This window comes from Penaeus monodon, unplaced genomic scaffold (assembly GCF_015228065.2).
Source record: "Penaeus monodon isolate SGIC_2016 unplaced genomic scaffold, NSTDA_Pmon_1 PmonScaffold_2039, whole genome shotgun sequence".
Lineage (NCBI taxonomy): Eukaryota > Metazoa > Arthropoda > Malacostraca > Decapoda > Penaeidae > Penaeus > Penaeus monodon.
In genome coordinates, this window is record NW_023650135.1 from 1,167 (window position 1) to 25,063 (window position 23,897).

The 23,897-nt window shown below is 58.2% G+C and overlaps 1 protein-coding gene across 1 annotated transcript; it reads right to left on the minus strand.

The window, feature by feature from the left end:
• Positions 1-345: 345 nt before the first annotated feature.
• On the minus strand, positions 346-14,425 carry LOC119569972 (proteoglycan 4-like; the record flags this gene model as incomplete). Its single annotated transcript, XM_037917904.1, has 6 exons — positions 14,420-14,425; positions 2,690-2,827; positions 1,277-1,421; positions 1,066-1,184; positions 567-600; positions 346-457 (listed from the first exon to the last, which is right to left on the minus strand). Coding segments are annotated over exons 1-6 (554 nt in total), but the record flags the coding sequence as incomplete, so codon positions are not given.
• Positions 14,426-23,897: the final 9,472 nt, after the last annotated feature.

The window sequence follows — 23,897 nt, forward strand, 5'->3', positions numbered from 1 at the left end:
CGGCGTTTCCTTTTGTTCGGTCGGGTCGGTCGTCGTTCGGCCCGGGGCGTTCGTCGTTCGTTCGTCGCCCGTCGCCCGTCGTCGGTTCGTTCGTCGTTCGTTCGTCGTCGCGGTTTCCCTTCGTTTTGGCGTTGCGGTTCGCGTCGTTTGTTCGTTCGTTCGCGTTCGTTTTGCGGTTCGTTCATTCGTCGTTGTTCGGGGTCGTTCCGTTCGTCCCGTCGTTCGCTTCGCGGCGCGTTCCGGGGCGTTCTTCGTCGTCGTTCCGGTTCGCGTCGGTCGTTTTCGTTTCCCCTCGGTCGCGGTTCGTTTCGTTTCGTCGTCCGTTCGTCGGCGGGTTTGGCCGGCCCCGGTCGTTTCGTTTCGGCGTTCGTCGCGTTCGTTTCCGCTCGGTTCGGTTTCGTTTTTCGTTTTCGTTCCCCTTCCCTTCGGTTTTCGGGTTTTTTCGTCGTTTTTCGGTTCGTTCGTTTTCCGGGGTTGTTCGTTGTTCGTTGTTCGCGTTTTGGGTGTCGGCGTTCGTTCGGTCTTTGTTTCGGTTTCGGGCCCCTTTCGGTGGTTCGGCGTTCGTTCGTTTTGCGTTTTTTTGGGTTCGGCTCGGTTGGCCTTTCGTTCGTTCGGTTCGGTCGTTCGGTTGGGTTTTTTTTTTTCGGGGTTCTTTTCTTTGGTCGTTCGTTCGTTCGGTTTCGGGTTTTCTTTTGTTCGGTTCGTTTGGCGTTCGGTTTGTCGATTTTCGTTCGTCGGTTCGTTCGTTCGGTTGTTCGGTCGGTCTTCCCGCGGGTCGGTTTGGTTCGTTTGGTTTTTCGGTTCGGCGTTCGTTGTTCGGTTTCGTCGTTTCGTTTGTCGGTTTTCGTTGCGGTTGGTTGGTCGTCCGGTTCGGTTCCGCTTGGTTCGTTCGTTCGTTCGGTCCGGTTCCGGTCCGGGTTTGGTTCGGTTCTTTTTCTTTTCGGGGGTTCGGGGTTTGTCGTTGCGTTCGTCGTTCCGTTGTTGCGGCGTCGTTTTCGTCGTTCGGTTCGGGGTCGTTTGGTTCTGCGGTTCGGGTTTTGTTCGTTTCGGTTTCCCTTTGGGGGCGGTCCCTGGTTTTGGTTGTTCGGGTTTTTTCGTTCGGTTTTCGTCGGTGCGTTTTTGGTTCGTTCGTCGGTCGTTTTCGGTTGGTTCGTTGTCCCTTTTTTGTTCGTTCGGTTCGGTTTTCGGTCGTTTTCGCGTTTTTCGTTGGGTTTTTGGGTCGTCCGCGTTGTTCGGGTCCGTCGGGGTTCGTTCGTTTCGTCGTTCGTTCGTTCGCGGTCGTTCGGTTTTTCCGGTCGCGGTTTTTGTTTTTTCCGTTTTGGGTTCGTCGGTTTTCTTTCCTTTTTGGTTTTCGTTTTGGGGTTTGTTGCGGTCTTCGGCGGGGTTCGGTTCCGGGGTTTGGTCCGTTCGGGTTTCCCTTTCTCTCGGGCGGCGGTTCGTTCCGGGTTCGTTCGCGGCGTTTCTCGTTCGCGCGGTTCGGTTTTGTTGGTTTTGGTTTCGGTTCGGTTCGTCGTTTGTTTGCGCGTTCGCGGTTGTTCGTTCGGTCGTCGTCTCGGGTTTGTTCGGTCGTCCGGTCGGCCCTCGGTTCGTCGTTCGTTTTGTTCGTCCGTCGTCGTCTTCGTTCGCTTCGTCCGCCCGCTCCGTCGGTTTGTTTTTGTTTGTCGTTCGCGTCGTTCGTCGTCGTGGGTTTGTGTCCGTCGTCGGTTTCGTTTGTGTTTCGGTTCTCGCCGGCTTCGTGTTCGGTTGTCGCGTTCGCTCGCTCGTTCGTCGTCGTCGCGTTGTCGTTCGTCGTTCGTTCGTCGGTCGTCGTTCGTCGCGTCGTTCGTTCGTCGTACGTGTTCTCGTTGTTCGTTCGGTCGTTCGTTCGGTCTTCGATTCGTCGGTCGTCGTCGTTCGTCGCGTTCGTTCGGTTCGGCCCCTTTCGGTGGTTTCGCTCTTCGTCTCCGGTCGTTGTTCGTCGTGTTCGGTTCGTTCGGTTGGGTTCGGCGCGTTCGGCGTTCGGCGTCGCGTCGCGTTTTCGTCGTTTTCGTCGTCGGTTCGTTCGTTTCGTCGTCGTTCCTTCGTTCGGTGGTTCGGTTCGCGGTTCGTCGTCGGTTCGTCCGTCGTTCCGTCGTTCGGTTCGGTTCGGTTCGTTCTCGTTCGTCGTTCGTTTTCGTTCGTTTCGTCGCGGTCGCGTTCGGTTCGTTCGATCGTTTCCGTTCGGTCGTTCGGTTCTCGTTTCGTCGTTTCGTCGTTTCGACGGTCGGTTTCGTGTTTCGTCGGTTGTCGTCGGTCGTCGTCGTTTGTTCGTTCGTCGGTTCGGTTCGGCGTCGTCGTTCGTTCGTTCGTTCGTTCGGTCGTTCGTCGTTTCGTTCGCTTGTTCGTTTTCGTCGTTCGGTCGTTCCGGGTTTTTTCGCGCGTTCGTCGTCGTCGTCTTCGTTGTGATTCGGTTTCGTTCGTTGTTTCGGTCGTTCCGGTTTCGTTTTTTCTTTTTTTTCGTTCGTTTCGCGTTCGTTCGTTCCGCTTCGTTTCGTCGTCCGTTCGGTTCGGTTCTGGTCGCGTCTTCGTTCGTTCGGGTTCGTCGTTCGGTCGTGCGTTGTGTCGTTTCGCGCGTCGCGTCGTTCGTTCGTCTCCGTTTTCCGGTTTCGTTCGTTCGCGGTTCGTTTCGTCGGCGTTTTCGTCTCTTCGTCGTTCGTCGTTCGTTCGTGGCGTAGTTCGTTCGCGTTCGGTCGGTTCGTCGTTCCGTCGATTTCGTTCGTTTCGTCGTCGGTTCGCGTTCGTCTCGGTGTTTCCGTTCGGTTCGTTCGTTCGTGTTCGCGGTCGCTCGTTCGGTTTTTCGTCGGTCGGTCTTCGGTTTTGGGGGGTTCGCGTTCGTTCGGTTCGTCGTTCGTTTCGTTCGGTTCGTTTTCGGTTGTCGTTCGCGTTTTTCGGTCGCCGTCGCGGCGTTCCGTTCCGTCGTCGTCTTTCTTTCGGTGTTCGGTTCTGGTTCGTCGTCGCGGTTCGTTCGTCGTCGGTTCGTCTTTCGTCGCGTTCGGTTTGTTCGGTTCGTTCGTTCGTTCGTCCGTCGCGTTTCGTTCGTTCGGTTCGCGTTCGTCGCTTCGGTCGCCGGGTCGGTTTCGTTCGTCGTCGTCGTTTCCCCCGTTCCGGTTTGTCGCGTCGGCCCTCGGTCCGTTTGATTTCGGCGGTCCGCGTTTCCTTCGCGTCGCGTCGTCGTTTGCGTTTCGTTTTGGTTCTTCCCTTTTGTTTTTTCGTTTTCGTTCGCGCGCGTTTCGTCGGTCGTGTTCGTCCGTCGTTCGTTGTTCCGGGGTTCGTCGTCGTTCGTCGTTCGCGGTTCTCTTCGTGTTCTCGATCCCGTTTCCCGTCGGGTTTTCCTTTCGCGGTCCCGGGTTTTGTTCGGTCGGCCGTTGCCGTTCCGGTTGTCGTTCGTTCGTTTCGTTCGTTCGCGGGCGTCGCGGTTTTCCGTTCGGTTCCGTCTTCGCGTCCGTTCGTTCGTCCGGTCGGTTCCGTTCGTCCGTCTTCGGTTCGCGCCGTTTCTCCCTTTTGTTTGTCGTTCCCGGGGCGTTTCGTCGTCGTTTTCGTCGTTCCGTCGTCTCCCGGCGTTCGTTTGTCCGTTCGTCGTCGTTCCGTTTCGGTCGTTCGTTCGTCGTCGCGTCCGTTCGTCCTCGTCGGTCTTCCTTCTCGTTCGTCGTTCCGGCGCGGGCGCGTTTCGTATTCGTCGTCTCTTTTTTTCGTTCGTTTGTCGTCGTTCGTCGTTCGTTCGGTTGCCCGTTCGTGGATTCCTCTTTGCCGCGTCGTTCGGTTTCGTTTTGTCGTCGGGTCGCGTCGTTCGTCGTCGCCCCTCGGCGTTCCGTTCGTCGTTCGGTCCCGTCGGTTTCGTCGTCCCTTTGTCGTTCGTCGGTCCGCGTTCCCCCGTTTCTTCTCGTCGTCGTTCGTTCGTTCGTTTCGGTTCGCGCTCGTTTCGTTCGGCGCGTTCCCCTCGCGTTCGGTCGTCTCGTTTTCCCCTTTTGTTCGCGTTTGCGGGTTTTTGGCCCCCCGGGGCGGTTCGTTTGTCCCCTTTCGGCGCGTGGTTTGCGTTTCGAAATTTCCGGGATCGTGGGTTTTCGGGCCCTTGGGGGGGTTTTTGTTTCGGGGGTTCGGTTCGCGTTCGTCGTTCCCCTTCGCCCCTTCCCCGGGTCGTTTTTCCCGTTCGGCCGCGTTCGTTCTTCCCCGTTCCCCTTCGCCGTCGGGGTTTCGTGTTCGTTTGTCGGGGTTTCGTTCGGTCGTTTTCGTCGTCGCGGGGTCCGGTTCGCGTTTCGTCGCGTTCGTTCGGTTTCCCCGGCCCCCCGGGCGCGATTTCGTTTCGGATTTGGCCCCTCCCCGGGGTTCGCGGTTTCGTTCGGGGCGCGGGTTCGGTTCCGGGGGGTTCCCCGGTCGTTTCGGTTTTTTCGTTCGTTTTCGGGTTTCCCCTGCGTCCCTCGGTTTGTTCGTTCGTTGGGGCCCTTTCCCTCGGTCGGCGTTCGTTTTGCTCGTCGGTTTCGTTCGGGTCGCGGTTCGTTTTCGCCGTTCGTTCGTTCCGCGCCCCGTCGTCCCCTTTTTTGGTTCGCGCTTCCCGGGGCGTTCGCCGTTCGTTCGCGCCGTTCTCGGCGGTCCCCTTTCGTCGGGTTTCGCTCGCGTTCGGTCCCTTCGTTTCGGCCGCCCGGGTTTGGTTTCGTTCGTCCTGACGGCCGTCGTTCGTTTCCGGGTTCGTCGGGGTTCGTTCGTTCGGGCGTTTTTTGGTGTCGTTTCGTTTCGCGGCGTTCGTTCTTTTCGTTTGCGCGCGTTTCCCCTGGGACGTTCTTTTTTCCCGTCTTTTGGGGCGCCCTGTTCCGGGGTTTGGTTCCCCGTTTCCGTCCCCTTCCGGTTTTTCGTTCCCCGGGGGTCCCCCCCGGTTCGGGGAAATTTTCCCCCGCGGCGTCGGTTTCCCCCCGGGCGGGTTCCCCGTTTCCCCCCTTTTGCGCGTTTCCCCCCGGGGGCGTCGCGGGTTTGTTCGCCCCCCCCCTTTCGCGGTTTGTTTCGCGTCGCGCGTTCTCCGTCCCCCGTTTGTTTGTCGGTCGTCGGCGTCGTTCGCGCGTTCCCCCGTCGTTCGTTTCCCTCCGTTTGTCGCTCCCCTCGGGTTTTTGGGCCGGCGGGTTCGCGTTTCCCTTCGCGGTCGTTTCTTCGTCGTCCCCACCCCGTTCGGCGTTCGTCGTTGGGGTCGGGCGTCGTCTTTGTTCGTTCGTTTCGTTTTGGTCGCGGCTCGGCCCCCTTTCCCCCCGGGGGCGGTCGTTTTGTTTGCGGGGTTCCGGGGCGCGCGTTCGTCCCGTTTGCGGATTTCCGGTTTGTTCGTTTCGGGGTCGTCTCGTCGGGGCGTCGGGGCGTTCGCGGGTTCGTCCGTCGTCCCCACGCGTCGTCGGGTTCCTGTCGTCGGGCGGCCGTTCGTTTGTTCGCCCTTCGGGGGCGTCGGGTTTTTTGGTTTGGTTTGTTTCCCCTTCGTTTCGCCCCCCGTTTGTCCCTTTGCGTCGTCGTTCGGGGTTCGTTCGTCGGTCGGGTTCCCTCCCTTCCGTCGTTCGGCCCCCCCTTTGTGTCGGGTTTGCCCGGGGCGGGGTTTTCCCTTCCCTTTGGGCGTTCGTTTCCCCCCCCCCTTCGTCCTTTCGTCGGGTGGTTTTTCCCTTTTCTGTCGCCCCTCGGGGCCCCCTTTTCGTTCGTTCCCCCCACGTCGCCCGGCGCGTTTCTTCGTTTGTGGCGGTTCGCGTTTCCTTTTCGCTTCGCGTTCGTCCCTTGGTTTCCGTCCGGGGTCGGTTTTGTTCGCGCGCGCGTTTCGGGCCCTTTCGTCGTTTGCGCGCCCTTTTCCCTTTTTCGGCCCTCGGTTTTTTCCCCTTCGTATTTTTTTGGGGTTTCCCCGGTTGGTTCCCTCGGTTTCGTCGGCGGGCTTCCCCTTCGTTTTTCCCCCCGGCGGGGCTCCCCTTCGGGTCCGTTCCCCCCGCGGGTTCGGGTTTTTCGGTCGTTCCCCCGCGGTTTGGGTTCGTTTTTCCCCCCCCGTCGCTTTTTGTTTCGGTGCGCGGCCGCGGGTTCGGGGTTTTTGCCGGGGTTTGCGTCCCCCGTCGGGGGGTTTCGTCGCCCCCCCCCCCGTGGGGCGGCCCGGCGCGTCGGTTCGTTCCCCCTCGCGCGTTCCCCGGGCCCCCGGTCCCGGGGGTTTGCGTTGGCGGGGTTTGCGTTTCGGCCGCGCGTCGTCGGGTTCCCCGGGTTTGTCCGGGTTTCGTTTCGTCGCGTTCGCGCTTCGCGTTCGTTCGTGGTTTTTCGATTTCGTTCCGTTCGGGCGTTCGTCCCTTCCGGCGTTTTGTTTCCGTCGTCGGGGGGTCGTCGTTCGCGCCCCTCGGGTTGCCCACGTTCGTCGGGCGTTCCTTGTCCCGTTTTTCCCCTCGGGTTTTGTCGTCGCCCCTCGGCCGTCGGTCGTTCCCCTTCGCGCCGGGTTCGTTTCCCCTCGTCGGGGCGCGTCGGGTTTGTCGCGGGGGTTTTTGTTCTCGTCGTTCGTTTTCCGCGCCCCCTCGTTCGGGTTCGGTCGGTTCCCGGGTTTCCCCCTTATTTCCCGGGGCCCCCCGTTTCGTTCGTCGAAGGGCGGCGCGTCGGCCCTCTCGCGCGTCGGTTTGTTTCCCCTTCCCCCTTTCGTTCGGGTTTCCCCTTCGGGTTTCGGGGGTTTTCGTCGGGCGTTTGGTTTCCCCGGGCCCCTTTCGCGGTCGGGCGTTTCTTCGGTTGCGTTTCGTCGGTCGTCGCGTTCGCCCCCCGGGCCCCGTTCTTCGTCTTTCCCCCGGGGGCGTCCGGGGCGTTTTGGCGTTTGGTCCCGGGGTTTGTCCGGGTTGGGGCCGTCGTTCGTTCGCGCGGGGGTTTTTTCCGGTTTGCGGGCGCGTCCGTCCCCCGGGCGTTCGGGCGTTCGGCGTTTTTCTTCCGGCGCCCCCGTTTCCCCCCCGGTTTGGGCCGTCCCCTTCGCGGTTCCCCGTCGTTCGGTTCGGCGGTTGGCCCCGTTCGTTCGTCGTTCGTTTGGGGGTTTGTTCGTTGTCGGTCCCCGTCGCGTTCGGGGCGGGGGAAACGTTCGTTTCCCCCCGTCGTTCCGGGCGCGGTCGTTTCGTCGTTTTTCCCTCCGCGGTCGGCCCTTGTTCCCCTTCGGGCCCGTTCGCCCTTCGTTTGCGTTTGGTTCCCCCTTCGCCCCCCCGGCGTTCTTTCGCGCCCCCCCGGGTTTCGGGGACGTTTTTTTTTTTTCCCCTCTCGTCGTTCGGTCGCCCGTTTCGTTTTGCGTGTCGGGCGTTTGTCGCCGTCCCTTTGGCCCCGTCGGGGCGGGTTTCCCCTGTCTTCGTTTTTTCGTCGGCGTTCGTTCGTCGCGTCGTTTCGTCCGCAGGTTTGTCCCCGTTTCCCGGTTTGCGTCCCTCGGTCGCGTTCGGGCGGCTTTTCGGCCGGGGCGTTTTCGCCCGCGGTTCGGGGGCGTCGTTCGGTTCCCCTTTGCGGCCCGGGTTGCGTTCGGGTTTGGGGCGTCGTCCCCCGTCGGGGCGTCGTCGGGGCCCCTTCGCGGGTCGTTCGTCGGGTTTCCCCTTCGCCGCTTCCGTCGTTTCCGCGTTTCGCGTTTCGGGCGGCGTCGGTTTTTTTTTTTTTAAAAATTTTTTTTTTTTTTTTTGTTTTTTTTGGGGGTTTTTTCGGTGTTGGGGCTTTGCGGGTCGGTCGGTTCGTTCGTTCGCGTCCGGTTCGTCGGTTCGTTTCGTTCGTTTCCCGGGGCGTGGGGGTTTGGGTTTCGTCGGCGCGTCGTTCCCCTTCGTTGCGTCGTTTTTCGCGTTCGTTTGTTCGGGGTTCGGCGGCGTCCCGTCCCTTTTCGTTCGGGGTCGCGGTTTCGGCGCGTCGTCGGCGCGTTCCCCGGGTTTTCGTTTTCCCCTTCGCGTTTCCGCGTTCGGGCGTTTTGGCGTTCCCCTCCCGTTTCGGTCGTTTTCGTCTTCGGGTTCGTTTGTCCCGGGGGTCGTTCCCTTTGGCGTTTCGGTTCCCGTTTGTCGTTCGGGGTTTGGGGGTTTGGGGGGGTTCGTCCCTTCGTCCTCGTCCCTCGGGTTCGGTCCGCGCGTTTCGGCGGGTTCGGGTTTGGTTCGGCGCCCCTTTTCCCCCCGGGCCGTTTTCCCGTCCCCGTTTGGTTCGTCGCGTTTTCGTCGGGTTTTGCGTCGCGGGCGGCGCGTTTTGGCGCGTCGTCGGTTTCCCTTGGGGCGTTCGCGTTTTGGGGTTTGTTCCCCTGTCGTTCCCTTCCCGGTCGTTCGGGTCCCCCCGTTTGGGGGTTTGTTTCGTCGGGTCTTCGGGGTTTTTTTCGTTCGCGTGTCGCGTTTTTTTTGTCGGGGGTTTGTTTGGGGCCCTGTTCGTTCGCGCGGGTTCCGTCGTTTGCGGCGTTTCGCCCTCCGGGTTTGGGCCCCTTCCGTTCGGGTTCGGTTTTGTCCGGGCGTTTCCCCGTTTTTTGGGGCCGTTTCGCCGGGTCCTTTCGGTTCGTTCGCCTGTTCTGGGGTTCGGGCGTTCCCTCGCGCGGGGTCGTTTTCCCCTCCGTTCGTTCCCCTTTCCCTCGTTCGCGCGCCGTCGTCGGGCCCCTCGTTTCGGTTCGTTTTCGCCCTTTCCCCTTCCCTTCGCGTCCGGTTCCCTCGGGCGCGTCGCGTCGTGCGAAATTCCCTTTCCGTCGTCTGTTCGTTCCCCCCTCGGTCGTCGGCGCCGTTCGCGTCGTTCGGGTTGCGTCGTTCGCGTTTGGGTTTTGCGGTTCGGTTTTGTCTTCCCTCGGAGGCGTCGGTCGGTTTTCGGGGGTTTTTCGGCTTTTCCCATTTTCGTTCGGGGGTTTCGTTCGTCGGTTCGCGTCGTTGTCGCGCGTTCGCCCGTTCGTTCGCCCTTCGGTTCGTTTCGGGGGCGTCCCTGGTTCCCGGGGGTCGCGTTCTGGTTTGGGCGTTCGGTCCCCTTTTGTTTGGGTTTCGTTCGTTTCCCCCCGGTTCGGTTCGGCCCCCCGGCGCGTTCGGGGGCCGTTTCCGCGGGTTTTTCTTCGTTGGTTCGGGGTTGGTTCCCTTCGGGGAAAATCGGGCGGTCGCGGAGGGGGTTCGTCGTCGTCGTTCGTTTCCCCGTCGGTCGTTCCGGGGCGTCCCCGGGGGGCCCTCGCCCTCCGAAACGTTTGGCGGGGCGTCGCCGGGTTTCCCCCGCCGTTCGCCCTCGCCCCCGTTTTGCCCTTTGTCGCGTTTGTTTTGGGTTCGTTCGCGTTCGCGCGTCCCCCGTTTGCGTTCGGGTTCGGCGTTCCCCTTTTTCCCCCGGTCGCGCGCCGTCGCGGCGTCGTTCGTTGGCGTCGTTTCCGTCCCCCCGGGCGTTCGGGGTTTTTTGGCCCTCGGTTCGTCCCCCCGGGGTTTTTTGGGCGTTCGTTTGCGTCGTTTTGGCGGGCGGCTTCGCGTCGGGGTTGTCGTCCCTTCCCCGCGTCCCTTCGGGCGGTTTTGGGCGGTTTTGCGTTTTCGTTTGTCGGGTTCGGGGCCCCTTTCCCCTCGCCCCGGATTTGTCGTTTCCCCGATTTGTTCGGGCGTTTGCGTTCGCCGTCGGGGCGTCGTGGTCCGGGGCCCTCCGTCGGGCGCGTTCGCCCCGGGCCGGGGCCGGGTTTTTCGTTCCGTCGTTCCCCCTCCCCGCGCGGTTTGCCGGTTTTTGGTCGCGGTTCGTTCGGTTTTGAATTTCCCCCGGTTCGTTTTTCGTTCCGGGCCGGCCCCCGGGTGCGCCGTTTGGCCTTCGTTTCGGTTTGCCCCTTCCCCGGGGGTTCCGCGCCGCGTCGCGTTCGCCTGGTTTCGTTCGTCGTTTGGTTTCGTTCGGCGCGGTTTGGTGCCGTCGGCCTTTTGGATTTCCCCGGGGCCCCTTCGGGCCCCCTTTTGCTTCCCCGGGCGTTCGCTCGCCTGTCGGTTCCCCTTCCCCGGCGTTCGGGGTTCGTTCGCGGGGGCCCCCGCGTCGTTTCGTCGTTTCGTTCGTTCCCTCGTTTGTTTTCGCGGGTTTTGCGTTTTTCCCTTTTGCGTTCGTTTGGGTTGGGGCCGTTCGGTCGTTTTCGCCGCCGGCGGGTTCGTTTTCGGTTTTCGTTTCCCCGGGGTCCGCGCGGGCCCTTTCGTTTCGCGCGGTATCTCGTTTGCGTTCGTTCGTCGCGTTCTTCGTTTCGGGTCGTTCGGGGTCGCCGTCGTTTCGCGGTTTGTTTCGTTCGTTCGCCGTTCGTTCGTCGCCGTTTCTCGTCGGGGGTTTGATCGGGGGTCGTCGGTTTGTCGGCTCGTGGGCCCCTCGTTTGTTCGGGGTTTTGTTCGTTCGCCGTTTGGGCGTTCGTTTCGGTCGGCGGTACCGTTCGCGGCCCCCGTTTGGGCGTTTGTTCGTTTGTTTGTTTTGCCCCCCCGTCCCTTGGGGGGCCCCTCGTCGGGCGTTTCCCCCCCGTCGTCCCCCCGTTTCGTTTGCGCGGTTTGTCCGGGGCTTTTGGGGGTCGTCGTTTCGCGTCGTTTCGGTCGCCGTTTGCGTTTGGTCGTTCGGGTCGTTCTCGGTTTTGGTTTTTTCGTTTTCCCTCCCCGGGCTTCCCCGCGGTCGTTCGGTTTGGGCCCCGTTTGCCCTTTGGGGTCGCCGCGCGTGCGTCCCGTTCCCCGGGGGGTCGCGCGCGCGCGGTTCGTTTCGTTTTCGTTTTCCCCCTTTTGTTTTGGCGCCGGGGTTTGGTTTTGGGTTTTCGGTTTTGTGTCGCGTTTGGGCCGCGGGGGCGGGCGTCCCTTCTTTTGTCGTTTTGGGTTTTCGGCGCGTCGTGTCGGTTCGTTTCGCGCCGTTCGTCGTCGCGTCGTTTCGGCCCCCGGGTCGTTCCGTTCGTTTCCCCCTCCGTTTTGGTTCGCGTTCGTTCGGGTCGCCCGGCGGTCGTCCCTCCCCGGGTTTTTCGGCGTTCCCGGCCCTTCGGTTTTGTCGTTCGTTTCCGGGCGTTGGGTCGTTCCCTTCGTCGTCGGTTTTTTCCCCCTCGTCGGGCCCTCCCCTTCGCGTCGGTTCGTTTTTTTGGGGGTTCCTTTTTTCGTCCCCCGTCCGTCCGTTTGTCGCGGGGTTTTTGTTTTTTTCCCCCTTTTCCGCGGGCCCTTTTGTCGTTTCGTTTTCCCCTTCCCCGGAGTTTGTCGGCCCCCTTTCGTTTTGTTTCGGTTTCGTCGTTTCGCGTTTTGTCGTCGCGGCGGTTTCGTTCGTCCCCGGGTTCGTCGTGTTTTCGTTCGCGGCCCCCGTTTTGCATTCGTTCCCCTCGTTCCCCGGGCGTCGTTCGGGTCCGTTTGTCGCCTTTGGTCGGCGTTCTTCCCCTTCGTTCGCGGGCGTTTGTTCCCCTCTTTTTGCCGTCGTTTTCGCGTTTTTTTTTGTCGCGTTCGCGCGTTTTCGCGTCGTGTTTCTCGGTTTGTCGGTGTCGTCGTCGCCCGGGGGTTTGTTTTCGTTTGTTCGTCGTTCCGCGGGCGCGTTCGGTTCCCTTCCCCCGTCGTCGTTTCGGGCTCGGTCGTTCAAAGGGGTTCGTTTGTTCGTTTCGTTCGGTCGTTCCGTTTGTTCGGTTCGTTCTCGTTCCCCGGTCGTCCCCGTTGCGTTTTCGCGGCGGCGGTTATTTTGTTTGTTTCGGTTTTTCGCCCGGGCGCGCCCCTTCCGGGCGTTCGGGGTTCGGTTTTTCCCGGGCGCTTCGGGCCGCTTTTGCGGCGGTTCGGGTCGTTCGTGTTCGTCGGGCGGTCGGGCGGGTCCCCTTTTTTCGCGTGTTTCTTCGGGCGTTTTGGGTGGTTTTGGCCGGTTTTTTCCCGGTTTTCGGGCGGTTGGCTTTGTTTGTTTGGTTTCCGGGTTCGGTTTCCTTGTTTTTTTCGGCGGGCGGTTTTGGGCGCGCGGGCGTTCGCGGGTCGGTTTTGGGTTTCCCTTTTTTTTTTGTTCCCGTTCGTCCCTTCGGTTTTTCCCCTTTTGTCGGGGTTTGCGGGGCGCGGGTCGGGTTTGGCGCGGTTTGGGGCCCGGGTTTTGCGGGGCCGTTCGGTTTTTGCGTTTGGTTCGCGTTTGGGGGTTTTCCCGGGTTCCCCCCGTCGCGTTCGGGTTCCGCGGTTTTGGGGGTTCGCGTTTCCCTTTTGTTCGCGCGTTCTTCTTTTGCCTCGCCGGGTTTTGGTTTTGGGGTTTGGATTTTCCCGTCGGGCTTCGACGCGGTTTGGTTTCCCGGTTTTCGGGCGTTCGGGGGGGGGTTCGCCCGGGGGGTTTGGTTTTTGTTTTTTTTTCCGGGTTTCGGTTTTTGGGGGGTTTGCGGTTTCCGGGTTTGTTCGGGTTTTCGCGTTTGTTTGGTTGTTTCCCCTTTTCGTTCGTTTTGTCCCCGTTTTTTTCCGCCCGGTTTTTTGCGTTTGTCTTCGGGTCTTTTGCGGTTTTGTCCTTCGGTTCGGCCCTTTGCGTCGTTCCGTTCGTTCCCCGTTTGTTCGTCCCTTTCCCCTTCGTTCGTTCGGGCCCCCCAAAAAATTCGGCCCTTTGTCGGTTCGCCGTCGTTCGTCGTTCGGGTTCGTTCGCGCTTTTTCGCTTGTCGTTCGTCCCCGGGTTTTTGCGTTTTTCGCGGCGCGCGTCGGGGCGTCGGTTCGTTCGTTTGTCGCGTTTGTTCCCTTCCCCTTTCGTTCCGCGGCGCGGTTTGTTTGTTGGGTCTTTTTTCCCTCTTTTTTCGTTCGTTTTGTCGGCGGTTCGCCCTCGTTCGGTCGGCGTTTGTTTCGTTCTCGTCGTTCGTTCGTTCGGTTTCCCTTCTATTTCGCGGTTCGTTCGGCCGTTTTTGTTTCGTTTTGGCGTTTTTGGTTTTTTCGTTTGTTTCGGTTTGGGTCGCGTCGTTCCGCGGGCCCCTCGGTTTTTCCCCTCGCCCTTTTGGTTTCGTTTCGCGTTTTGGCGCTCGTCCCGTCGTTTGTTTCGGCGCGGTCGTCCCCCTTTCGTTTTGCGCATTTCGGTTTTTTGGCGTTCGTCCCCGGTTTTCCCTTTGCGGTTTTTGTCGTCGGTCGCCCTCGCGTTTCCCCGTTTTTCCGTCGCGCCGTTTTTTTCGCCCCGGTTTTGAAATTTTTCGTCCCCCGGTCGCGGTCGTTCGTCGCGGCGGGGTTCTTTCGTTTCGCCCGGGGGTTTCGTCCCCCCCCTTTCGTGCGTTCGTCGTTTCGCGAAGGCCCCCGGTTCCGTTCGTTTTGTCCCGTTCCGGTTCCCTTTTCGCCCCGGGTCGTCGGTCCGTTTCGTTGTTCGGTTTTGCCCTCTGCTTTCGTTTTGAACTCGGGGCTGCGTTTCGCGTTTCCGTTCGCGTTTCCCCTTTTTTTTCTGCGCGTTTCCGTTCCGTTCGTTCGTTTCGTTCGTTCGTTTTGGCCGAAACGCCCGTCGTCGCGTTCGGGCCTTTGTTTTGTTCGGCTTTCGGTTTTGGTTCTTCGTTTCGCGAATTTCGTTTCGGTCGGGTGTCGTTCGCTCGTTTGGGGTTTTTTCCCGGGGGTCCCCCGGGCGCCGGGTCGTTTTGCGCGTTTGTTTTGATTTCGTTTTGTTTGAAAGCGTTCCCGTTCGGCGTTCTTCCCTTTGGTTCGTCGCCATGTCGTTTGTCGTCCGTTTTCCCCGTTTTCCCCGGCCCGGTTTGTTTCGCCGTTTCCCCCCATTTTTTGGGGTTTCGTCGGGTCGTTCGGTCGGGTTCGCGACGTTCGTTTCGGGGGTTTGCGCGTTCGAGTTTCGGGTTTTCGGGGGTTTGTTCGTTTTTTTTCCCCGTTTCCCCTTCCCTTTCGTTTCGTTTGTTTCCGTCCACCGGTCGGGTTTATTTTTTCGTCCGTCGTTTCGTTTCGTTCGGTCGTCGGCCCCTCCGTTCGTTTCGCGGTTCCCATCGTTCCCTTTCGTTTCGTTTCGTTCGTTCGTTCCCGTTCGCTTCGGGTTTCGTTCCCCGCGGTTGTCGCGGTTCGTCGTTTTGCGCCGGTTAGGTTAGGTTAGGTTAGGTTCGGTTCGGTTCGGTTCGGTAGGTTCGTTCGGTTCGTCGTTCGTTCGTTGTTCGGTTCGGTTTCGGTTCGTTCGTTAGGTTGCGGTTCGGTTCGGTTCGGTTCCGGTTCGGTTCGGTCGGTTCGGTTAGGTTCGGTTCGGTTCGGTTTCGGTGTAGGTTCTGGTTCGGTTCGGTTCGGTTCGGTTCGGTTCGGGTCGGTTCGGTTCGAGTTCGGTTCGTTCGGTTCGGTTCGGTTCTGTTCGGTTCAGGGGTTCGGTTCGCTTCAGGTTCGGTTCGCGTTCGGTTCGGTTCGGTTCGGTTCTGTTAGTGTTCGGTTCGGTTTCGGTTCGGTGTTCGGTTCGGTTCGGTTCGTTCGGTTGTTCGGTTCGGTTCGGTTCGGGTTTCGGTTCGGTTACGGTTCGGTTCGGTTCGATTCGGTTCGGTTCGGTTCGGTTCGGTTCGGTTCTGTTCTGTTCGGTTTACGGTTCGGTTCTGTTCGGTTCGGTTCGGTTCGGTTACCGGCATTACGGTTCGGTTGTTCGGTTCGGTTCGGTTTCGGTTCGGTTCGGTTAGGTTCGGTTCAGGTTCGGTTCTATCGTTCGGTTCGGTTCGGTTCGAGTTCGAGTTCGGGTTCGAGTTCGGTTTCGGTTCGGTGTTCGGTTGGTTCGTTCGGTTCGGTTTCGGTAGGTTCGGTTCGGGTTCGGTTCGGTTTGGTTCGTTAGGTTCGGTTCGGTTCGTTCGGTTTCGGTTCGGTTCGTGGGTTAGGTTCGGGATTCGGTTCGGTTCGGTTCGTTCGGTCGTTAGGTTGCGGTTCGGTTCAGTTCGGTATGGTTCGGTTCGGTTACGTTGCGGTTCGTCGGTTTCGGTTGGTTCGTTTCGGTTCGGTTTCGGTTCGGTTTGGTTCGGTTCGGTTTCGGTTCGGTTGTTTCGGTTCGGTTCGGTTCGGTTCGGTTAGGTTTTTCGGTTCGGTTCGGTTCGGTTCGGTCGGTTCGGTTCGGTTTCGGTTCGGTTCGGTTCGGATTCGGTTAGGGTTCGGTTCGTTTCGGTTCGGTTCGGATTCCGGTTCGGTTCGGTTTCGGTTTCGGTTACGGTTTCGGTTCGGTTCGGGTCGGTCGGTTCGGTTCGGTTGGTTCGGTTCGGTCGGTTCGTCGGGTTACGTTCTGTCGGATTCGGTTCGGTTCGGTTCGGTTCGTCGGTTCGGTTCGGTCTGGTTCGGTTCGGTTTCCGGTTCGGTTCGTTCGGTTCGGTTCGGGTGCGGTATCGGTTGCGGTTAGGTTCGGTTCGGTTTACGGTTCGGTTCGGTTCGGTTCGGTATCGGTTCGGGTTCCGGTTCGGTTCGGTTTTGGTTCGGTTCGGTTCGGTTCGTTCGGTTCGGTTTTGGTTTTGTTCGGTTCGTTCGGTTCGGTTCGGTTCGTTCGGTCGGTTCGGTTCGTTCGGTTGGTTCGGTTTCCCGGGGGTTCGGTGGTTGTTCGGTTTTGGTTCGGTTGGTCGGTTTCGGTTCGGTTCGTTGTTCGGTTCGGTTCGGTTCGGTTCGGTTCGGTTCGGTTCGGTTTCGGTTCGGTTCGGTTTTGGGTTTGGTTGGTTTTGGTTCGGGTTCGGTTCGGTTCGGTTGTTCGGTTCGGTTGTTCGGTTCGGTTCGGTTCGGTCGGTTCGGTTCGGTTCGTTCGGTTCGGTTCGTTTCGGTTCGGTTGGGTTCGGTTCGGTTTGGTTCGGTTCGGTTCGGTTCGGTTCGGTTGGGTTGCGGTTTCGGTTTTCGGTTCGGTTCGTTTGGTTGGTTCGTTCGGGTTGGTTCGGTTCGGTTTCGGTTCGGTTTTGGTTCGGTTCGGTTGTTCGGTTCGGTTCGGTTCGGTTCGTTTCGGTTCGGTTTTGGTTCGGGTTGGTTCGGTTCGGTTGGTTTTGGTTGTTCGGTTGGTTGGTTCGGTTCGTTCGGTTGGTTCGGTTCGGTTTTGGTTCGGTTCGGTTTCGGTTTCGGTTGAGTTTTGGTTCGGTTTTGGTTCGGTTCGGTTCGGTTCGGTTTCGGGTTCGGTTGTTCGGTTCGGTTGGTTCGGGTTTGGTTCGGTTCGGTTCGTTCGGTTCGGTTCGGGTTTGGTTTCGGTTCGGTCGCGTTCGGTTCGGTTTTGGTTCGGTTCGGTTTGGTTCGGGTTGGGGGTTCGGTTGGTTTTGGTTGGTTCGGTTGGTTTGGTTCGGGTTGGGTTGGTTGGTTCGTTCGGTTGGTTCGGTTGGTTTGGTTTTTTGGGGGGGTTGGGGGTTGGGGGGGGTTCGGTTCGGTTTGGTTCGGTTTGGGTTTGGGGGGGTTGGTTTTTTGGTTGGTTGGTTTGGTTTGGTTGGGTTTGGTTCGGTTGGTTGGGTTGGTTGGTTCGGTTTTCGGTTCGGGTTTGGTTTTGGGTTTGGTTCGGTTGGTTGGTTCGGTTTGGGTTTGTTTTTGGTTGGGTTCCCGGGTTTGGTTGGTCGGTTCGGTTGGTTCGGTTCGGTTTCGGTTCGGTTCGTTGGTTGGTTCGGTTCGGTCGTTCGGTTCGGTTCGGTTGGTTGGTTCGTGGTTGGTTGGTTCGGTTGGTTGGTTCGGTTCGGTTGGGTTTGGTTCGGTTCGGTTGGTTTCGGTTGGTTGGTTGGTTCGGTTCGGTTGGTTGGTTCGTTGGTTTGGTTGGTTCGGTTCGGTTCGGTTGGGGGTTGGTTCGGTTCGTTGGTTCGGTTCGGTTCGGTTCGGTTGGTTGGTTCGGTTGGTTCGGTTCGGTTCGGTTCGGGTTCGGTTGTTCGGTCGGTTTCGGTTGTTCGGTTTGTGGTTGTTGGTTCGGTTCGGTTCGGTTCGGTTGGTTCGTTTCGGTTGGTTGGGGTTTGTTCGGTTGGTTCGGTTCGGTTCGGTTCGGTCGGTTTTGGTTGGTTGGGTTTGGTCGGTTTGGTTCGGTTCGGGTTCCGGTTGGTTCGGTTGGTTGGGTTTGGTTCGGTTCGGTTCGGTTCGGTTCGGTTGTTTCGGTTCGGTTCGGGGTTTGGTTCGGTTCGGTCGGTTCGGTTCGGTTTCGGTTGGGTTCGGTTCGGTTCGGTCGGTTCGTTCGGTTCGGTTCGGTTTGTTTCGGTTCGGTTCGGTTCGGTTTTGGTTTCGGTTCGGTTGTTCGGTTCAGGTTCGGTTCGGTTCGGGTTCGGTTGGTTCGGTTTTGGTTCGGTTCGGTTCGGTTCGCGGGTTTGGTGGTTCGTTCGGTTCGGTTCGGTTCGGTTCGGTTCGGTTCGGTTTGGTTCGGGTTTGGTGTTCGGTTCGGTTCGGTTCGGTTGGGTTCGGTTCGGTTGGGTTCGGTTTTGGTTCGGTTGGGTTCGGTTCGGTTCGGTTCGGTTGGTTTTCGGTTCGGTTCGGTTCGGTTCGGTTCGGTTGGTTCGGTTTTGTTCGGTTCGGTTCGGTTCGGTTGGTTGGTTCGGTTCGGTTGGTTCGGTTCGGTTCGGTTCGGTTCGGTTCGGTTCGGTTCGGTTGGTTCGGTTCGGTTCGGTTGGTTCGGTTTGGTTCGGTTCGGTTCGGTTCGGTTCGGTTTTCGGTTCGGTTCGGTTCGGTTGTTCGGTTTCCCGGTTTTGGTTCGTTTTGGGTTCGGTTCGGTTCGGTTCGGTTCGGTTCGTTCGGTTCGGTTCGGGTTTGGTTCGGTTCGGTTTCGGTTTTGTTAGGTTCGGTTCGGTTCGGTTCGGTTCGGTGTTCCGGTTCGGTTCGGTTCGTCGGTTCGGTTGGTTCGGTTGTTCGGTTCGGTTCGGTTCGTTTCGGTTCGGTTCGGTTCGGTTCGGTTCGGTTCGGTTCGGTTCGGTTCGGTTCGGTTCGGTTCGGTTCGGTTGTTTTGGTTCGGTTCGGTTGGGGTTTTGGTGTTTCGGTTTCGGTTCGGTTCGGTTTCGGTTCGGTTGGTCGGTTCGGTTTGGTTCGGTTCGGTTCGTTGGTTCGGTTCGGTTCGGTTCGTTCGGTTCGGTTCGGTTTTGGTTTTTGTTGGTTCGGTCGGTTTCGGGTTCGGTTCGGTTGTTCGGTTCGGTTGTTCGGTTGTTTTGGTTCCGGTTCGGTTCGGTTCGGTTGGTTCGGTTCGGTTCGGTTTCGGTTCGGTTCGGTTCGGTTTGGTTGGTTCGGTTTGGGTTTTGGTTCGGTTCGGTCGTTTTGGGTTGGTTCGGTTCGGTGGTTTTGGTTCTCGGTTTTTCGGTTCGGTTCCCGGTTCGGTTCGGTTTTGTTCGGTTGGTTCGGTTCGGGTTTGGTTCGGTTCGTTTCGGTTTGTTGTTCGGTTCGGTTCGGTTCGGTTCGGGTTTGGGTTTTTTGGTTCGGTTCGGGTTCGGTTCGGTTGGTTGGGTTTGGTTGGTTTTGGTTCGTTTCGGTTCGGTTCGGTTGGTTCGGGTTTGGTTTTCGGTTCGGTTTTTGGTTCGTTCGGTTGGGTTGGTTCGTTGGGTTTGGTTCGGTTCGGTTTTGGTTCGGTTCGGTTCGGTTTCGGTCGGTTGGTTCGGTTCGGTTCGGTTCGGTTGGTTGGTTCGGTTTTGGTTGGTTCGGTGTTTTGGTTCGTTGTTCGGTTCGGTTCGGTTCGGTCGGGTTTGGTTAGGTTCGGTTGGTTCGGTTCGGTTGGTTCGGTCGGTTTCGGTTCGGTTCGGTTCGGTTTAGTTTGGTTCTGGTTCGGTTTAGGTTCGGTTCGGTTCGTTCGGTTCGGTTCGGTTTGGTTCGGTTTCGGTCGGTTCGGTTTTTCGGTTTTGGGTTTGGTTGTCGGTTCGGTTGGTTTCGGTTCGGTTTTGGTTCGTGGTTCGGTTCGGTTCGGGTTTGGTTTTGGTTCGGTTCGGTTCGGTTCGGTTCGGTTCGGTTATGGTTAGGTTTGGTTCGGTTTGGTTTCGTTTGGTTCGGGTTTGGTTCGGTTCGGTTCGGTTCGGTTCGGTTCGGGTTCGGTGGTTCGGGTTTGGTTTAGGTTTTGGTTCGTTCGGTTCGGTTCGGTTTTGGTTCGGTTCGGTTCGGTTGGTTTGGTTCGGTTGGTTCGGTTGGTTTGGGTTTGGTTCGGTTTCGGTTCTGTTCGGTTTGGTTGGTTCGGTTCGGTTCGGTTGGTTTGGTCGGTTCGGTGGTTCGGTTGTTCGGTTCGGTTCGGGTTTGGTTCGGTTCGGTTCGGTTCGGTTGGTTGGTTCGGTTCGGTTCGGTTCGGGGTTGGTTCGGTTTTGGGTTTGGTTGGTTCGGTTCGGTTTTCGGTTCGGTTCGGTTCGGTGGTTAGGTTCGGTTCGGTTCGGTTCGGTTCGGTTAGGTTCGGTTGGTTTGGGTCGGTTCGGTTGGTTCGGTTCGGTTTTGGTTCGGTCGGTTCGGTTGGTTCGGTTTTGGTTGGTTGGTTCTTGTTGGTTGTTGGTTGTTGGTTGGTTCGGTTCGGTTGGGGTTCGTGGTTCGGGTTTTTGGGTTTTCGTTCGGTTTTGGTTAGTTCGGTTGGTTCGGTTGTTCGGTTCGGTTCGGTTCGGTTTTGGTTCGGTTCGGTTGGTTGGTTGGGTTGGTTCGGTTCGGTTGTTGGTTGGTTCGGTTTTCGGTTCGGTTCGGTTCGGTTCGGTGGTTGGTTGGGGTTTGGGTTTGTTCGGTTCGGTTCGGTTGGTTCGTTTGGTTCGTTCGGTTTGGTTTGGTTCGGTTGGTTCGGTTCGGTTCGGGTTGGTTTTGTTTTCGGTTCTTTCGGTTCGGTTCGGTTCGGTTTGGTTCGGGTTTGGTTCGGTTCGGTTTGGTTCGGTTTCGGTTTCCCGGGTTTGGTTCGGTTCGGTTTTCGGTTTCTGTCGGTTGGGTTTGGGTTGGTTCGGGTTCGGTTCGGTTCGGTTCGGTCGGTCGGTTGGTTCGGTTGTTCGGTTCGGTTCGGTTCGGTTTTGGGTTTGGTTTGTTCGGTTCGGGGTTCGGTTCGGTTGGGTTTGGTTCGGTTCGTTCGGTTCGGTTTTGTTGGTTCGGGTTTGGTTCGGTTCGGTTCGGTTGGGTTTGGTTTTGGTGTTTCGGTTTCCCGGGTTTGGGTTGGTTCGGTTCGTTGTTCGGTTCGGTTCGGTTCGGTTCGGTTGGTTGGTTCGGTTGGTTCGGTTCGGTTCGGTTCGGTTCGGTTCGGTTGGGGTTCGGTTCGGTTGTTCGGTTCGGTTCGGTTCGGTTCGTTCGGTTGGTTCGGTTGGGTTTGGTTCGGTTCGGTCGGTTGGTTCGTTCGGTTCGGGTTCGGTTCGGTTGGTTCGGTTCGGTTCGGTTCGGTCGGTTCGGGTTGGTTCGGTTGTTCGGTTCGGTTCGTTCGGTTCGGTTTGTTGGTTCGGTTCGGTTCGGTTCGGTTCGGTTAGGTTCGGTTCGGTTTCGGTTCGGTTTTGGGTTTGGTTCGGGTTTGGTTCGGTTGTTCGGTTCGGTTCGGGTTGGGTTGGTTGTTCGGTTGGTTCGGTTTTTTCGGGTTGGTTCGGTTCGGTTGGTTCGGTTGGTTCGGTTCGGTTGGTTGGTTCGGGGTTGGTTTCGGTTGTTCGGTTCGGTGGGTTGGTTGGTTCGGTTTGGTTGGTTCGTTGGTTCGGTTTCGGTTGGTTTGTTCGTTCGGTTCGGTGTTCGGTTGGTTCGGTTTTGGGTTGTTGTTCGGGTCGGTTGTTGGTTGGTTGGTTCGGTTCGGTTCGGTTCGGTTCGGTTTTGGTTCGGTTCGGTTCGGTTCGGTTTTTTTTCGGTTCGGTCGGTTCGGTTGGTTCGTTCGTTTCGGTTTGGTTGGTTCGGTTGGGGTTCGGTTGGTTCGGTTCGTTCGGTTGGTTCGGGGTTTGGTTGGTTGGTTCGGTTCGGTTCGGTTTTCGGTTCGGTTCGGTTCGGTTCGGTTGGTTCGGTTCGGTTCGTTCGGTTCGTTTGGTTCGGTTCGGTTGGGTTCGGTTCGGTTTCGGTTCGTTCGGTTCGGTTGGGTTCGGTTCGGTTGGTTCGGTTTTGGTTTTTGGTTCGGGTTTGGGTTGGTTGGTTCTTCGGTTTTGGGGTTCGGGTTTTGGTTTTGGGGTTGGTTTTGGGTTTGGGGCGGTTTGTTTCGGGGTTTGGTTCGGTTGGTTTCGGTTCGGTTTGGTTGGTTTGGTTCGGTTTCGGTTCGGTTCGTTTCGGTTGGTTGGTTCGGTTCGGTTGGTTCGGTTTTGGTTTCGGTTTGGTTCGGTTCGGTTCGGTTGGTCGGTTCGGTTCGTTGGTTTGGGTTTGGTTCGGTTCGGTTCGGTTCGGTTGGTTCGGTTCGGGTTGTTCGGGTTTTTCGGTTCGGTTTTGGTTGGGTTCGGTTCGGTTTCGGGTTGGTTTCGGTTTGGTTCGGTTCGGTTTGGGTTGTTTCGGTTCGGTTGGGGTTCTTTTTCGGGGTTTGGTTCGGTTTTTTGGTTCGGGTTTGGTTCGGGTTGGGGTTCGTCGGTTCGGTTGGGTTTGGGTTGGTTCGGTTCGGTTGGTTCGTTCGGTGGTTTTTTGGGGGCGGGTTTGGTTGGTTCGGTTTGGGTTGGTTTTGGTTCGTTCGTTTGGTTCGGTTCGGTTCGGTTGGTTGGTTCGGTTCGGGTTTGGGTTGGGTTTGGTTCGGTTGGTTCGGTTCGGTTCGGTTGGTCGGGTTTGGTTTGGTTCGGTTGGTTGGTCGGTTCGGTTTCGGTTCGTTCGGTTGGGTTTGGTTCGGTTTGGTTTGGTTTGGTTGGGGGGGGTTCGGTTTTGGTTTGGGGGGGTTGGGGGTTCGGTTCGGTTCGGTTGGTTGGGTTGGGGGTTTGGTTTGTTTTTCGGTTGGTTGGGTTTTTTTTGGTTGGTTGTTGGTTGGTTTTTGGTTGGGTTTTTGGTTTGGGTTGGTCGTTGGTTGGTTCGGTTCGGTTCGGGTTTGGTTGGTTCGGTTGCGGTTCGGTTCGGTTTTTTTGGGGGGTTCGGTTTTGGTTGGGTTTGGTTCGGTTCGGTTCGGTTCGGTTCGGTTCGGTTCGGTTGGTTGGTTTTTTCGGTTCGGTTTTGGTTCGGTTGGTTGGTTCGGGGTTGGTTGGTTTGGTTCGGTTCGGTTCGTTGGTTGGTTGGGTTCGGTTGGTTCGGGTTTGGTTCGGTTCGGGTTCGGTTGGTTGGTTGGTTTTGTTGGTTGGTTCGGTTGGTTGGGTTTGGGTTTGGTTGGTTGGTTGGGGTTTGGTTGGTTTGGTTCGGTTCGGTTGGTTCGTTGGTTCGGTTCGGGGTTTTTGGGGGTTTTTTTTTTGGTTCGGGTTTGGTTGGTTGGGTTTGGTTTTTTGGCGGTTTTTGGTTTGGTTGGTTGGTTGGTTTTTGTTTGGTTGGTTGGGTTCCGGGGTTTGGTTCGGTTCGGGTTTGGTTTGGTTCGGGTTCGGTTCGGTTCGGTTCGGTTCGGTTGGTTTTGTGTTTGGTTTTGGGGTTTTCGGTTGGTTGGGTTGGTTGGTTCGGTTGTTGGTTGGGGGGTTTTTTCGGTTCGGTTTTGGTTGGTTGGTTTGGGGGGTTGGTTGGTTTTGGGGGGGGCTTCGGTTCGGTTCGGTTTGGTTGGTTTTGGTTGGTTTTGGGTGGTTGGTTGGTTGGTTGGTTTGGTTGGTTTTTGGTTCGGTTTTGGTTCGGTTCGGTTCGGGTTCGGGTTTGGGTTTGGGGTTTGGTTTGTTGGTTTGGTTGGGTTGGTTCGGGTTTGTTTGGTTCGGTTGGTTTTTTTCGGGTTGGTTCGGTTGGTTCGGTTCGGTTGGTTTGGTTGGTTCGGTTGGTTTGGTGTTGGTTTCGGTTCGGTGGTTTTGGGTTGTTCGGTTTGGTTGGTTGGTTCGGTTCGGGTTCGTTTTCGTTTTGGTTGGTTCGGTTCGGTTCGGTTCGGTTCGTTCGGTTCGGTTTGTTGGGGTTTGGGCGGTTCGGTTGGTCGGTTGGTTCGGTTTTGGTTCGGTTCGGTTCGGTTCGTTCGGGTTCGGTTCGTTCGGTTCGGTTCGTTCGGTTCGGGTTGGTTGGTTCGGTTCGGTTCGGTTCGGGTTTGGTTCGGTTCGGTCGGTTCGGTTCGGTTGGTTCGGTTCGGTTTGGGGTTTGGTTCGGTTCGGTTCGGTTGTTGTTCGGTTCGGTTCGGTTTGGTTCCCGGGTTTGGTTGGTTTGGTTGGTTCGGTTTCGGTTCGGTTCGGTTGGGTTCGGTTGGTCGGTTTTGGTCGGTTCGGTTCGGTTTTGTTGGTTGGTTCGGTTGGTTCGGTTCGGTTTTCGGTTGTTGGTTCGGTTGGTTCGTTCGGTTGGTTTTGGTTGGTTGGTTCGGGTTTGGTTGGTTCGGTTTTTTGGTTGGTTGGTTGTTCGGTTCGGTTGGTTCGGTTCGGTTGGTCGGTTCAGTTCGGTTGGTTCGGTCGGTTCGGTTCGGTTCGGTTGGTTAGGTTCGGTTGGTTTTGGTTCGTTCGTGGGTTTGGTTGTTCGGTTCGGTTGGTTCGGTTCGGTTGGTTTGGTTCGGTTCGGTTCGGTCGGTTCGGTTTGGTTCGGTTCGGTTCGGGTTTGGTTGGTTTCGGTTCGTTACGGTTCGGTTCGGTTCGTTCGGTTCGGTTCGGTTCGGTTCGGTTGGTTCGGTTCGGTCGGTTCGGTTGTTCGGTTGGTTTTGGTTCGGTTTCGGTTCGGTTCGGTTCGGTTTGGTTCGGTTTTGGTTCGGTAGGTTGGGTTGGTTTCGGTTCGGTTCGGTTAGTTCGGTTCGGTTCGGGGTTTGGTTGGTTAGTTCGGTTCGGTTCGGTTCGGTTGGTTCGGTTGTTCGGTTCGGTTGGTTCGGTTGTTTTCGGTTCGGTTCGGGTTTGGTTCGGTTTTGGTTTTGGTTCGGTTCGGTTATGTTCGGTTCGGTTCGGGTTTGGTTCGGTTCGGTTCGGTTTGGTTTTTTCGGTGTTTTGGGGTTCGGTTCGGTTCGGTTCGGTTCGGTTGGTTAGGTTTCGGTCGGTTCGGTTCGGTTGTTCGGTTCGGTTCGGTTAGGTTCGTTTTGGTTGGTTCGGTTCGGTTCTTTGGTTGGTTCGGTCGGTTCGGTTCGGTTGGTTCGGGTTTGGTTCGGTTCGGTTTTGTGGTTCGGTTGGGTTTGTTCGTTCGGTCGGTTGGCGGTTCGGGTTTGGTTCGGTTCGGTTCGGTTCGGTTCGTTCGGTTCGGTTCGGTTCC